General features: G+C 46.7%; 1 protein-coding gene across 10 annotated transcripts in view; it reads left to right on the top strand.

Moving 5' to 3' along the window:
* HMBOX1 (homeobox containing 1) overlaps nucleotides 1–14291 on the top strand; it is a 185228-nt gene extending 170937 nt beyond the window's left edge. For 7 of the 10 annotated variants that reach the window (XM_033135064.1, XM_033135058.1, XM_033135059.1 and 4 more), the window contains one exon: nucleotides 241–14291. Coding sequence is in view for 6 of the 10 variants with exons in the window: in XM_033135058.1 (XP_032990949.1) it covers nucleotides 241–378 (138 nt within the window). In the remaining 4 variants the exon portion in view is untranslated. The remainder of the gene's footprint in view (nucleotides 1–240) is intronic. The other 3 variants (XR_004425653.1, XM_033135061.1, XM_033135065.1) reach the window with 3 other exon arrangements.
* The last annotated feature ends 1337 nt before the right edge of the window (nucleotides 14292–15628 follow it).

Genomic DNA, 15628 nt, shown 5'->3' on the forward strand with positions numbered 1-15628 from the left:
TTTCATGCTTATTTGTTGAATCATAAAAATGTCAACTGGAAGTCTCTGGACCTATATCCATTCAGTGTCTACTTAAATACATTTCGCCCTCCACTCTGTCATGAGCCCCCCTCTCCCCACTCTATTTCCTCCTCCCACAGATGTTCTGCCTCCCCTTGCCCCACCCAGCATGCCTTTCTGTGAGCTAGAGAATTTTACCAGTCCACTAATAACATGTCTTCCTTGTTTCTGCACATCTAGGATGACAGCACTAGCCATAGTGACCACCAAGACCCCATCTCATTAGCAGTGGAAATGGCAGCAGTCAACCACACGATCTTGGCCTTGGCCCGACAAGGAGCCAACGAAATCAAGACAGAGGCCCTGGATGACGACTGATTAGGGAGGGGTAAACGTGAGACGTTAACTTAGTTTAGACGTAGCACCTTAGCAGACTTTCCTCGGTCTTTAACATGTGTTCTTACAGTATAACTTGCAGTTTCTTGTATGTCAGTTAGCCGTTAGGGTCTTCTTGTTCTGTGAAGATGGCATGGTGCCCTCAGCCTTTGCATATACTCTCTCAGTATTAACTCCTAGTAAATAATAACCAACCAACCAACCAAACTTCCCTCTCCCAGCCCCCGAGGCTAGAAAATCTTGCTGCTCTGTCTTAGCATTCCAAGGAAGTGCTTCCAGGTATTTAGATAGCCCTCAGTTCTCAAATATTAGGCTACGTGTAAAACCTTGGGTACTTTTAGATTCCTGTAAACACTAGTCTGTCCCCCTTTTCCTTCCTTAAGACTGATAGGATGCAAGCTGAGGTAGTGTGGCCCAGGACTGACAGACACCATTTGAGGAGTATCCGCAGAGTAAAAGGAACACTAGAATCCCCACCTCAGCGTGGGAACAATTGATTTCCAGCTGCAATAAGCCGTGCCTAATAATAGTCACACTGTGGCTAGATTATACTTCTTTGGGTGCTGTGCTAAGAATGTCAATGGAAAAACTCAATCTCAGATTTTGGTTGATATTAACATGCCTGACACAGACATCCTTTCCTCTCACAAGCTGTGTGACTTAGTAGATAAAATACTGCCTTCCGCCTTTGGGACCATGATTAAAACAAACAAACAAAAAGACAAAAATAAAACTCATAAAAAAAAAAAGAAAAAAGAAAAAAATCCAGCTTGACAGGCATTGGAAAAAAAAAATGAGCTGAATGTCTACCGGAGGCTAAGTCCGGTTCTCAGAACCACTGTACATTGTATGTGGTTCAGGTACGTGCCTGTCTAGAAAAGTGCTGGATGGAGGTCATCATGGAAGGAAGCAAGATGCTTTGCCTCCTGTCTGTGTCCCCTTTCCCTGCTACCAAAAAAAGTCTTTCAAGGATGGAGCTAAGGCCCAAACTGAGTGAACGGACTTCTAGTCTTTGTATCCATTAACTGGAGCGCCCTCGCTACGAGGGTCATAGAGGACTTACCAGTGGGCCTGGGCTGACTATCACGAATGCAAATACTTTCCTAAACAGGAGCAGAAAAGACGGGACATTTGCCGCTCAAGTGGTGGGTCTGCGAAATACGACGGGGTGTGACTGCTTTGGTGTTCTCTTTACTCTGTCCTTGTAGAGGCGTGAAAAGCTATATTTGCTACAGGCAATTTATTTAATAATTGGAAGCCATATTGATAATGGATGTGGTAATATTTGTAAAGTTTAATCTACTTTAAGCGGCAGTAACTAATGGAATTTTTTTCCTTGATCACATATGTAGCACTTTTGTTACTTTTTAAAGATATTTATATTTGATAAATCTTTTTTTCATTTTGAGAACTCAAAATACCAAACAGTGAACTTGCGTTATAAAGTCACCCTGTGATCACCTTGTCATCTAGTAGCAAAATGATGAACTATTCATGCATCAAAGAAAATTACATCTGCTGGCCTTGTATGAAAATGATCTCTTGGCACCCCGATTAAATGACACACTGTCACTGGGGGTAAGAGGTAACAAGCCTTCAGTGCATCAGCATAGGGTGTGTCTGCCAGAGGCACAACTGCTGTATATTTTCTGCCTCGGTCCATCTCTCCTTTCTGTGTACAATGAAGCCTTGTTTAAAGGGGAATCTGGGGCTGGCTATTTAAGCAGAGCTTCTGTCTTTTTGTCCATTGCCTGCAAACGATTTCCAAGATAGAAGGAAGGTGCCGTTTCCTTACCTCCTCATCCGTCAAATGTATTCGACTTAAAACCATTGAGAGAGAGTGAGACTTACTTTGTCTTCGTTTTTCCCTTTCCCGTTAGTGAGATATTGCATATCCGCCAGTTTTGAGCTGGTCTAATTCTCCTGAAGGCACACGCTGACGAGCCTGTCTCTGTATCTGTTAATCCTACTTACGTCAGTGTGAGGAAGCCTTTGTGGGCATGAAGATGCCACCTTGTATAGGTCTGTGACTTCAAAGAGCTGTCGGCAGGGCCGGGGCCTGCTCTTGTCCATGGATTTCAGGGGGAAAATGTATATACTTATTCAGCTTCCAAGAATTGGAGTAGAACTTTTCTGTTTTACTGTATTACTTGAACCAACAAATTCAAGAGTAGCATTTGTTATTCTCAGGAATGATCCCCCACTCATTTTCTTTCTTGGTGTGTTTGACTTTTTATTTCAATTAGGAGATTGTCTTATCTTCTTTTCCTTTTATATTACTTAGAAGAAATAGAACATATTGTATCTTTCCATTTTGGTGTAATTTCGTTGGCTTATTCTTGGCTGAATCAGAAAGAAAAGGAGAGAAAAATACACTGTCTGACAAGCCACATCCATGATTTATTGTAAGGAGATTATAATTGATAGCTTCTTTATGATGGGGTTGCTGGTATCATTTGTTCTTGCTGGTCTTTTTAAAGAAACAGACTCAAACTGTTAAGACAGTTGCAGTTTCTAAAGAACTACAGTGATTGCCAGAGAAAAGCTAAAAGGCTTCATTGTTTTAAGACCTTTAAGGAAGGGAAAAATAAAAAACAAAACGAAAGAATGAAAGAGAGCAAGTATCCATGAAGGCAGTACTAGATCCTACCTGGCAATCTAGAAAAAGTGAGGGAATGTATCTATCAGTGCAGCTAGGAAAAGAAGGAAAGAATCGTCTACCTAGAATTCCTCTTTACTTAGAGAAGACTGCTGGTCTGCTCTTAAGACCCACTGCCTTACATATAACTTTTGCTTTTTTACCAAGAGTAAAAATTTAGTTCTTTGGGGCCTAGATTTAAACCTGCCATTGGTTTTTGTTTGTTACCGGAGTCAACTCCACTCCCTTGTTCAGGCTACCTTTTGTTATATTGGCATGTGGAGTTGCCACTAATGTGTAATATCTTTGGATGGTAAAGCTTTTTCAGCTTTGAGAGGTGGCATTAAAATAGAAACCCTCAACGGCTCTCTTACTGAAGGGAAAATAACCAGGCTTTTCAAAACTCCCTTGCTGTCTTTTGATTGTTGTGTCCCTCTGTTACTTCATCAGGTACTTTCCTCCACGTCCCAGAGGACTGTTTCAGGGGCTGCTCCTCCCTGGGTGAGGAAGGCCAGCGGTGGAGGGTGCAGGAGCCTTGCCAGCAGTTCATGTAACTTGTCTGTTGTTGCTGGGTTTTTTTCAAAAGACTTCATTGAATTACTGTGGTCACATAGGTAAACTTCCTAATCTTCTTAAAACATAGCCTTACAAAGGGACCTTGTCAAGATGGTCCGTCCTAATGAGATCTCTGCCCATCTGTTGATAACCTAACATCGGAGGAAAGCCGGTGAGAGCCGTACAGTCCACTCTTATCTGAGACCTTCTAGCGCCAGTCAGTGCCACATAGACGTCTGGGTTTATTTCAGCCAAGCTTGGGATGTTGGGGTACCTCTGAAGGCAGTTTTCTTCACAGTCTTCACCGTTTAAGGGGTAGATAAGTGTGGTTCCCTGTTATCTACCTATGGAATCTGTACAGTTCCACACATTGTTGCTGGTGGGACAGCCCCTGCCCCCACATTTCCATATTTCTTCACAGGAAGAAGGATCCTAAAACAGAAGACCCCTTTAGGGTAGCTTTTCCTCTAGCTCAGTAGAGGTGACCACCCAAAAAGACACGAATGAGGGAAAAGCAGCTCTTAAGTCACCGAAGTGTGCAAACCCAGTATTCCAGTTCCTCGACTTACAATGGCAGACAGTCCAGTGATCAGCGGTAGCTCTCCTGGGGCCAGATAGCCAGATGTTTTTTACCTTAAAGGGGTCTACTTATGAAGAGCTTGCAAATACAGTTGTTTCATTTCTCCCTGTTTGGCTTTTATCCTTATAAACTTCCCTCTTGGGTTCCAACCGTCAGGCACCAAGTGTAGATAGACACTCATTTCATCAGGAATCCCCACCCACGTCCTCTCCGTCTGCAGACAACTCTTCCATTTTCCTCTGGGCTCCAACACGAAGGCCTGATTTTGAGCTGACTTCTTTGCTGGAATGTTTTGTTTTCCACCACGGGCAAAGTAGGTAGGTATGGTCCATCTCTTCACACAAACCCTCCTTCCTGGCTTGCGGCCCATCTTTTTGACCAGCTACCTATTCCACTGACCAGCTACGAAACAGTGGAAATAGTCCCTTTCTCAGATACGATCCCCCACCCCTGTCCTAAAAATGTGAATTTCAAGTCCTTACTCTCTCTTTGGTCTTAAAAAGGGTTGGGTTAGAAGCAGTCTTCCCGTTTAACTCATGGCTCTGCCTTTTAAAACTGCTTTTTGTCTTTTTTTGTTTAGAGAACCACACGAGTATTTTTTCCCCCAATGAGTCTCAGCAGATTCTTAGGCAATAATTTTTCTTGTTGTTGATGATCTCATGCTCAGTAGCTCTCTCCATCGATTGACTAGTCCTGACCCTCTACATTGTGAGTTGGTTTTCTTTGTTAATCTGTCTGTGATTTAAATCCTACGTCAGAGTAGTGATAGACTTCGCCATTTTGTTGTGATTATTAGTAATGTTTTACTACTGTATTCATTAGGGCTGCCTGGAGACCAGCCAAATCCATTTATAGCTTTACTGAGCCGGATTTGTTTGTCATGATTTCCCAAGTGAAAGTTGGGCACATTGGCCAGCTCCCGCTGGTGGTATCTTTGTGGGGCGTAGGGGTGGGGTGGGGGGATGCCGTGGGAGTGGGGCAGGGGTGGGAATTCCACAGATAAAACATTCCTTTTTGTGTGCTCTCTAAATAGCAAGGATGTTTACTCAGGATTTGGGGATCAGTTGTCAGCCATGTTGAATTTGGCAAACTGAGCTGCATGCCCTGAAAACCCTCTTACTGTTTCTTAATTTCCGTATGTCTAATTTACATTACCTAGTAAGACCTAAGTTATCCAGTTGAAAAGGTATTGCACCATAATGAGAACGGAAGGTTTTCCCCGGGAGGCAACTATGAATGGCCAGATTATCCTGTGAGGATTTCCCTAACGGCAGCGTGCTGTCAAAGCAGAGGCCCTTTCTTTTTCTGGACTACAGTCTCCTTCATTATATGCCTTTTTTCCGCCCCCTTCCAAACGACTGCCACTTAGGAGAGATTTCCTTACCTACCGCTCTCAGGAGAACTACCATACTAAGGTGGTGGGAAAGGCTTTTTAATACATCCAGCTTACGAGTCTGTTTCCTGATTACAGAAACTCCTCTCGCAAACAGGTTATGTTTGGAAAAGCTGTTTCTTAATTCTCTTTTCTTATAAACCGAAAGTGATAAGCCACTGCTCTCATCATCTCAGAGAGCCACGGGTTGACTCCCTGATCTCTGAGACACAACCCTCTTCATATCTGCGTACATTCAAAAGCTCAAAGTTTATAAATTGCAATATTTCCATATCAGCATCATTCTTCTTTCTTGGTAAAGATGAGAAATAGCAGCAAAAAGAAAGCTTAACGATCTGAGAAATCCCGTTTCCTATAACATTGGTTTTCTCTTGCAATCAAGAGGGGAAGAAACAGAAGAGCAGAGAGGGAAAATTTGGCTGCACCCAGGGATCTTGCCTCCCCTTCTTATCGCCACCCAAGGAGCTCAAGGATGTCGTAGATGCCCTGGGATTACAAACATGCATATCCCTGGACACCTTTTTCGTATTCTGCATGTGACACTTGGAGCCGGGCGATGAGCAGAACTAAATCTAGTTGATTCAAGTGAACGCTAAGTAACCTTACACCCCTGGTAGTTTACACACACACTTCACACCATCATCTTATTAGCCAGCTCTCTGATGACAACCAGAAGGAAGGATATGTCTGCAGGGGGCTTTGCCTTTCTCTCCCAGTGTCCCTTTTACTTGGCAAGTTTTCATATCAGTTTGTCCCAGTGTTGTGCCCTCCGGTGGGTGTCTGAACCCCACCGGGCGGCCGGTGGGGGGCCAGCCACCGAGTGTGTGCTGTCACCACATGTGCCACAGGCTGCCCTGAGCAGGACGCATGCACACAGCTTGGCTCTCACTTCATACATCTTGGGATGCCTGCTCCCTTGACTGCATTTTCATTTTCTCTTTTAAATAAAAGTGGCTCTATACAGCCATAATTAACTCTCAGATTCACATTGGTGTGCTGTGATCAAATGAAGGTTTGCCTGAATCCTTTGAAATTGTAACCATGGTAATTGAGGGGGGTGGCATAGAATGAATATATAAAAATATAATGACAATTGTTCTGAATGACTGAGTGTCCTCCTGACATGTAATTAGCTGTTTTAGCAAGATGTAGATTGGCATGGTCATAATTAAAAGGATTTCTGTCCTTTATGTGATTGAAAATGGCAGATCTCCCATTCCCTGTTCCCTTTTAGCACTAAAGCTCCCTGGAACATTTGGAACAACAACTCAGTAAACTAAAATAATGACATGGTGTTTGTGTCTTCTCCGAAGTGAAAGAGAAGGATTTGGAGTTATTTCAGCTTCAAAATGGAAGCCTTTGATTATTGCTCCCCATCTGACGTCTAGATTATTTGAAACTTCTCTCTCACATCCAGTTTCAATCTGTTCCACCTTAAGCAGAAAGTACAGTCAGAATCCCCAACTGACAGCCACTGACCAGGCCTCCAGGTCACTGTCCCATTTGCTAGCCAGCCAGCAGATTGTGTTGGCCTGACTTGGGGACAGTGACTGCTTAACAAAACCCCTTAGAATTTTACATTTTTTTCTTGGTCATTTGATATTTTCCATTGCCGTCACCATCAGAAAGTGTTTATCGAACAGGAGTTTATACATGAGTTAAATAGGGTTTTCCTCATTGGATCATGTGACACGAACACATTTAAATAAACTAAGACATATGGGCTTTAAACACCTATGTGGCATGAATGGAATACCGATACCGTGTTTCCCCGAAAATAAGACCCGGTCTTATATTAATTTTTGCTCCAAAAGACGCAGTAGGGCTTATGTTCAGGGGATGTCATCCTGAAAAATCATGCTTATTTTCCAGTTAGGTCTTATTTTCGGGGAAACACAGATTTGCAATGACCAAAAGTTACTGGGGCCAAAGGACACGCACGAGCTCCAGCCAGGTTTTCTCACTCGCTCTTATGGCAATACCAACTTCCTCTTGTCAGCAGCTGCTGTGACCCTGAGTTTTCCCCCCTGTCCTGCTGTGTCAGTGGGACTGTCTGCTTAGCCCTCCCAAGTCCACGTTCTCTCCCTCCCACTTTCTGCCTTTCTGTTCAGTCCACCTGTCCCATCGGGCAACATACGGTCTTGACAGTTCCCTGCCCGAGGCCCCCTCTTCTCACCCTGCGTCCTCACACTGGCTGGGAGCTGCTGTGTCACTACCTGGCCTTTCTCTAGAATATGCTTTGTTTGTATTTTTTCCATCATTTACAGAAGTCTTTATTCAGCTATACAATCGATCAAGAGTATATCTACGTGAACAGCAGCACACAGCATCTTGCCAAGTGGCCGGCCATTCACAGCTGCTCCGTTTCCTGGCTGTGTTGGTGGGCCTGCCTGTGAGCACTTTCTTTGCTCAGGCCTGGACACTCCAGGAGTGGTTAGTAGCCACTACAGAGAAGACAGCTCTTTTGTTCATATGTTGCTGCTCATCCTCATACAGATCTTTTCCCCTCTCCACATATCGGAAGGAGTTCTAACCCAGGTGCTAGTTCAACTTCAGTTTCATGAAAATGCTGAGGTGGCCGCTTCTTTATAACTGTTCTCCTGCCCTACAGCCCCAAACATGCACACACACACACACACAGAATTTGAGGAAAGGTTCTGCCTTAAGTTTCTTTTATTTTTGTTCCTCTTAAAATACCTAGTCAAATGTCTAGGTGGGCTAGGTCAGGAAAAATAATGCCATAAAAGGTTTTTACTTAGTGCTTCTCTTCCTGTAAGAGCTGAAAGTGACTGTGAGACCCCACCCACATGCCAGCTTTCAAGGTCCAAGTGCAGTCACCGAGGCTTTTCTGTGGGATCCTCTGTCTTCTGACAGTTGGAATGACTATGGACTTACGACCCCAAAGAGTAGAGTGTCTCATCCCTTTTCTTATTTTCCTAGCTGCTAACAGAAATGCCACGAGAATCGAGAATCTGTCTTAAGATTAGCAACTCTGAGAACTGACTAGATGAGTATAATTCTGTGATTTCTGAGAGATGCATGCATTAAAACAGCAAGCAGAACAGTCTGATTATCTGCTTACATTCAAAGAAAATAGAATTATCACTGTAGTTAAAACCTTCTAACACAATCTACAGTTTTAGGGGTCAAAGTATTAGATGTGCTGCTTAAAGGATGGTGCTACTTAAAAAGACTGGAGTCGGCCAGACACTTCCCAGATGTTTAAAAAGAGGCCACTTCAGTGATTAAAAAAAACCCTACACCATATATTCCTGTACCATCAGCAGCCCTTGCTAACAAAAAAAGGAAACCAATTCACCAAAATCTGAAAATGTAGGTAGTGCTTACCCATGAAATACGTATTTTTTGGAAGAAGAGGCCAGAAGTAAGTTATTCTTACAAGAAACTGAAGATGCCATCATTCTAAATCATACAAGAGACATTCAGAACTCCCGGAGCACTCAAAGCTCACGACACGACAGCTGACGTGTGCTGAGCATGCATGTGCTGTGTGCTGTACTGAGGGTTTTACTGCCTCGCTTCTTAGATGTGCAGACCCTACACTGAGCTGTACCACTGTAATGGGGTCCAGTGATCTCTCTAGTGACTCCTTTCACCTTAGTAGGATGCTAACCGGCCCTGCTCTGAGTAAGACCACTGCATTCACTGCCATCATCCTTCCCCTCGCATGGGACCACACTGCCCTGATGGTCTAGACACCGAGTGTCCCCTCTCCTGGGCCCTTCTCAGCGATGGTGACAGACGCAGTGAGCCTTGGCAGCTGTAACATGACACCTCTTGTTTCAAGTCTCCCGTCTCCGTGAGTGTGAAGGTCTTGGCTCTCTTTGGAAGGAAATGTCCCAGCAGTCATCTGGTCAGTGCTGAGGGCACTGGTCTTCCCCGGCACTCCCTGGGTGTGGTCCCAGGTGGCCGAGGCAGAGAATATGAAAACCTCTCACACGTCCTCTTTTCTGTCTCGTCAGCTCTTCTGGCACTTTCTTAGCGCATCCTGCCTGTGCTTAGCGGTGTTTTGCTAAGCCATTCCAACTCATTCCGTGGTCCCTTGCCCCTTCCATCATTGTCACAAGCGGCCATGGGGCCGGGCCAGTACTTGTGGAGATGAGAGGCCCTAGAAGGAATTCCAGTATCCGCATCTGCCCTGCACGAGCTGTCTCTCAGGCTCCTCGTGAGCCTCAGGTGGCCAGCAAGCAGCAGTTGCATAGACATCCATCCAGATTTTGGCTCAGCATAAGAACTTTCTAGTAACCACATCCAGCAGCAGGGCAAACGGCCTCGGGGTTCTTGTGGGGGTTCAGTGCCTGCTGTCAGGGACACGGGCGCCCAGCTGACCCGAGGACTTGACTAAAATCGCATGTTTCTCTTCCCTACATCTCCAGCTCTTTCCTTCTCAAAAATAAGTGGTTCTCCAAGGGCCGGTTCTGTCGTGTCCCAGGCATCCTTGAAGCCCAAGAGAGGAGGACTGCCCCAGGAGCAAGGCCCTAGGTGGAGTGGCCACATGAGGGGGCCCAGCAGGTCCACGGCCTGGGACTGGGGGTCCCTGTAACAGGCACCTTGTTTCATGAGCTGGCTAATGGGGTTTGGGGTTATGCACTGCCCCCACCAAAAAACCTGCCCTTCATGTGAAGGGAAGAAGATATCCATGCCTCCATTTCAGTATTGATCCAGATTTGGCACCTCTGGTGACAGACATCCTGGAATGGAGACGTTACTCCTCCCTCTCATCAGCCAGTGGGCCGGGCAGAGCCGGGGCACAAAACTGCCCCCGCAGCCCCACCCCCACCCCCAGTTTGTGCCCCCCGCACCCCCACCCCCACCTCCAGACAGCTCTTCTAACTTCCCATCATTTCCAGGTCAAGTTTCAATCTCAGTCTCATTTTCTGGCTTCCTTTGAGCATAGAAACCTCTCCCTTTTTTTGCTTTACTGGAACTAGGAGCCCAGCATAAACTTGTGAGGGTCATCTTTCCACTTCATCATTCATTGAAGCTATTAAACTGGAAACAAAATGACATTAGTGCTGTATTAATGTAAACAGCAGCCACTCGAGTGATATTACATTGAACTCTTGTTTTTATGCCAGATTCATCGTGGGGGGGGCAGTACATACATTAGCAGAATGGATTGAACGAAGGTGAGAGAGCTCAGCTGTGGGCTCCTTTCAAGAGCATTGTTAGTTGCCTTGAAAACCACATTTCAACACACTGGAATCAGTGGACCCCTTCATGATGCGTCTCTGAAAATGGGCACAGCGAAACCAAAACCAAAGTTACGGGGGCCAGGTGCGGGGAGCCGCTCTGTTCAAGCACTGGCGACTCTGGCGAGGCTTCTCTTTCCTGCTCACTGGTTTTGCCAGAACACTCCTCTTGGAAGGGCCTCTTCTTTTCCTAGTTGTTCTCCCCCCGTAATAGGGAGCAAGTGCATGCAGCCTGCGCCTCGCCGCCAGTCGTCCTACCTGAGTCTAGAGCAGGCAGTCCCGACTGCCTTTCCATTCAGACGGAAAGAGAAAGGTCTCTGCTGGGCCCAGCCCCCGTTTCTTCCGATTGACCCAGCTGCAAGGTGGGACGCCGTCCACGCCAGAAAATGCCCCGAACATCACAGTTGCCTCCCTGGAAGAGCCCACAGCCTTCTCGGATTCCCCACGGGCTCCCCTCCCTTCCACGGCCATGGTCACTGGGGATGCAGTACCTTCCGAGGATAAATTTCTATTTATGTTTTTTAAGTGCCTAAGCAAGTTACAGACCTCTGGAACCTGCCAGAGAGCCGGCCTGTGCCCTGCCCCCTCCCCTCCCCACCCTGCACTTAGCCCTCGGCAGAGGGCATGGGTGGCTGCCCCTCGCCAGGGTCCCCAGCGTTCTGCGGGCAGAACAACTGCAAGGGCAGGATCGTCATGGCCCCGTCAGACTGGCTTTGTCCCTCTTTCCTGTGCTTCTTTTCTCGGGGTGTTTCTGTTGATGGTGTTAAGGTCTTGGTTCAGAGAGCATGTCAAGGAGCCTGCTTAGCAAAATCCGTAGCTACTGAGTGAAGAAGACAGGCGAGCAAGGCAGCCTCAGAGCAGCTGCAAAGTGCGTCCAGATCCAGGAGGCAGAGTCAACTGATGATAGTTAGAAACATGATGATTCATTTGCCACCATTAGTCCCTGGAACCCTGGCCCCCTCTGCAGCTTCTCCCCCTAGATGTGAGGGTCAGGGTGTCTGCTCAGAAGGGCCGTCATCAGTCGGGCCGAAGTGAGATCAGAAGTGCATCTTTGAAACTGAGTGAGATTATTTGCTTGCTTCTTTTTAAAAGTAGTTTAAGTCTGACCGAAATCCGGGGCCTTTATTCCGTGGTGGGTATACGACGGTGTCTGTTGTGACTGCACACTGTCGACCTCCCAGCAGTAGGCGACACTCAGATGATTTGTTGGTGCATTAGAAGCTTTTGCAAAATGGAACAATCCATAGCCAGGCACTTTATTTTCATTAATAATCCAGCATTTTTGTTCAGACAATGTAATAACCCAAACGCTGGGCATTGACATTTAACACGCTGGGGCATCTCTGCCAGAGGAAGTCTTCTGACTTGGATGGAGAAGGGAGGCAGGTTGAGGAAAAGTGCTCCAACGGGGGAAGATTGCCGTGGTGGTAACGAAAGTGAGGCTTTTCTGGAGCGTGCGTGTTACTCCAGTTCTCCAGACACTGTTTTCATAGGTTCTACCAAGTGCTTGTCAATTACCCCGGTTGTCATTGAGAGAGAGATGAATGTAAGCGAGAGGGCCCAAGCTGGGGGAAACAACAGTGCGGTGCAGTTAGAGGCGAAGAGACGCCCGGTTTCTTTTCACTTGACTTGAGCTCTCTGGTGAGCGCAGAGCACTGGCGAGCGCCTGCATTGTGGAATGTGTGCAGCTTTGTCTACCTGCTGTCGCTCAGCAAGTTAGAGAAAGGAAAGCAAGCATGCCGGTCGTAGTCTGATTCGATACCACGATACCACGGGCCACGTGCCTGGGGCCACCTGGAAGTCTCAGCAGCCACCGAACCCTCGAGCGTCGGTGAGGGGCTGTGCGGGCGCCCTGCCGGATGGATGGGCGGGGGCCGAGCGCCCCTCCTGCCTTGGCCACCGTGTGTCTTAGTGTCTGTTTCCCTTTGGCGTCTCCCGGTCTCTATCCCCATCTTGTGCACCATGTGTCCCTGAGGGGACTCAGTGGCACCTGTGTCTGAGTCTGCTGTAAGGTGTTCAGTCTACCTCACGGGGTCCTCATGGTCAGCTCTGTCCCACAGCAATCCTGACGTGGCCACACACACTGGAATGTAGATCTGCCCCCGGCCCTGCCTCCCCGCCAGTCACCTCCTGACCCCGTCTTTCCTAGAATCACCACAAACTCCTAGTGCAAATTGGATGCTGCTTTAAATGTGAAAACAATTGTTCAAAAGCTATAAAACCTGAATGAAAGCTAAAGCTGAATTTATAGTAAGCCTTGTTGCATATGAGCCAAAAGTGCAAAAAGCTCTATATAATGAACTAACCTGCCACTCGTATAAATATAAATATATATAAATATATTAAAATCAGACTGTTCTACAAAATTGTGTATTTGTATTTTTGTGTACGTACAATTTTCTGCTAAGCAGAAGGAGGATGTAGTATAGGATGCTGTGAGAAGAGATTTGGTTTAATCCTATTTCTTTGTTACTTATTTTTGTTAACATCCGATGCCTGTCTTTGTCTTATGTGTATGACACTGTTTGGAAAGCTGCAGTATCTCTCTCCCTTAGGTCCAGGGTCCATCCGAGAATCAAATCGGGGGTTCAGAGAGTTGTCGAGGCCACCGAACGGGGCCATGTGGACAGAGGTCGGCCCCACACTGCCCAGGAGCCGCTGGTCCTGAGGGGAGACCGTGGGAGGACAGGGCCTCTGGAAGCAAACTCCCATCTCTAGAAATCAGCTTCCAAAACAACAGACAGTCGGATCCTTCTACCGGATACTTCTCCTGGGCCCTAGTGGGCCCCCCAGGAGGGAACGCAGGAGGAACAGGGTCTCTTACCTCTGGGCCAGAAGTTTGCCCAGAAAGCAGCAGGGGCTCTGCCTGGCTTAGTGCCAGCTCATTGGCCGTCCCTCCTTGAGGAGATGCTGCCTTCTTCAGATCAGGCTCCCAAATGCTCCCCTCTGCCCAGCTGCTGGCGCTTTACCCCCCAGACCTCCAGCCCAGTTCCCTGGAACATCTCAGAACCCACTTTCCCGGTGCTAACACACAAGAGGAGGAGCAAGTGGCTGCCAGTAAAGGTCAGCCAGCCACCTCCCGGAGGCCAGGCCGGACGACAAGCTGTGCGCCCAGGGCTGTCGGCTGTGCTACCACGAGGGTCCCCCCCATTGCCCACCCACCTCCCGTCCCCCTTGGTCCCTCTTGACCTGAACCTTCTCTAGGGAGAGCGATACTGCACCTTCACCTGTGGGACTCATATTTATAACAATGTGTAATGAAATGACTGTAGCAAGAAGCCCTTGTTTCTAGATGTAAATGGTCAAAGAAACAAGCGCCCTATTGTCTTGATTAAAATAGTTCCAATGAGTCCTGTATCATTGTATCTCCTATTCTGGATTAGTGCCTTTTGGACAGTAGACTGTTCTGTAATTAAAATGTAGTATATACTGCTTTTTTGTACAGTTTTGTTTTAATAAAACTTTTTTTTAATTTGTGTTTATTTTAGTATTGTACCTATTAGAGAATAAAATGTATAACTGAACAAAGACTGGCTGGGACTTCTTTGGGACACGGTCGTCATTTGGGATGTGACCAACACTTCCAAGGGGTGGGCGTGTGTTGTTCTCAACAGCAGTCCCTTGTGCTTTAGAAAGGGATCGGTGCACCCAGAGACATGAGGACGCATGAAAAGGGGAAGGTGACAAACACTACCTGGCTGAGCGGTAATGGGCGGCGGCACAAAGCCCCGAATGCGTCCACTCTGACTCCAAGTGCTCTGTCTCCTGTCTGCTCCCCATTCCCCTCACAGGCCGTTCGTTGTGCAGCTTCCGCCCCTGAGGCCACATCTGCCCTCACTGGGCACCAGCCCTCAGCTTTCCTTCTTTCTTCCCACCATCTGCCCACCTCCTGAAGCCACTAGCGGTTTCTATTGTGCTGAGCAGTGATACCAAACACACACCTTCACTCACCCACCCCACGCCACACCCTGAGCACCTCCTTTTCTTAAAAGAGAACTTTCCTGGGGCTTCTCCTGCAGCAGTTAAAAAACGAGAGAAAGCTGAAGCTTCATTATCTGTGTTTCTTTAAAGGCATCCAATGGTTGGGATCAAATTCTTAAGCAGGAAATTATTTCTTAGTGTACACTCAGGCTTGCAGTAAATTTTGTAACCAAAAACTGGGCCATGGGGAGAATGGATGAGAGAGATGACTATGAAAAAAGTCTAAAATTTTTTAAGCGAGATCATGGCAAGGACTGGTGTGCACATGCTAGAGGTTAGGGTGGAGAGGGACCAGAGCTGGCAGAAGTTAACAGACACCAAATTAGGTGTATAGAGCAAGTGATTATAAACAAAAGTAATCGTGAAACTCCAAAGAGTAGAATGGGATCGAGTTAATTACATACAGACATATACATACACACACACATATTTGCATGGAGATGTTTGTAATAATTACATAGCTGTTTGGCAATGCACTTTACAGTTTACCACTTTGAAATGCATCTGTACTGTCTTTCTAATTTTTAAATTGGTTGTACTCATTCCGTGGAAAAGCAAAAGTATACATAAATTCGTAATTGAAACAAAACATTTTTCAGCAGGACTCCAGGACAGTGCCCGAGCTCCCCTCTCCCACAACACTCTAATCGATTTCCTTTCCCTTCTCAGAGGAAACCTGAAGTAAATGGTCTGTTTTTTTCATTACAGAATTACAAAAGACTGCAAAATTTTAAACTGACCCCAAACCCTAAGCTGCCAAGTGGCGGTGGGCAGGAGATGGGGGACAGGCAAGACCGAGGGCCATCCCCACCCCACACTCCGGTTTGGGCCGGAAGTGCTCTTTCTGGTCTTTGATGCCCCACCTGGAAGTC

This window comes from Rhinolophus ferrumequinum, chromosome 18 (assembly GCF_004115265.2).
Source record: "Rhinolophus ferrumequinum isolate MPI-CBG mRhiFer1 chromosome 18, mRhiFer1_v1.p, whole genome shotgun sequence".
NCBI lineage: Eukaryota > Metazoa > Chordata > Mammalia > Chiroptera > Rhinolophidae > Rhinolophus > Rhinolophus ferrumequinum.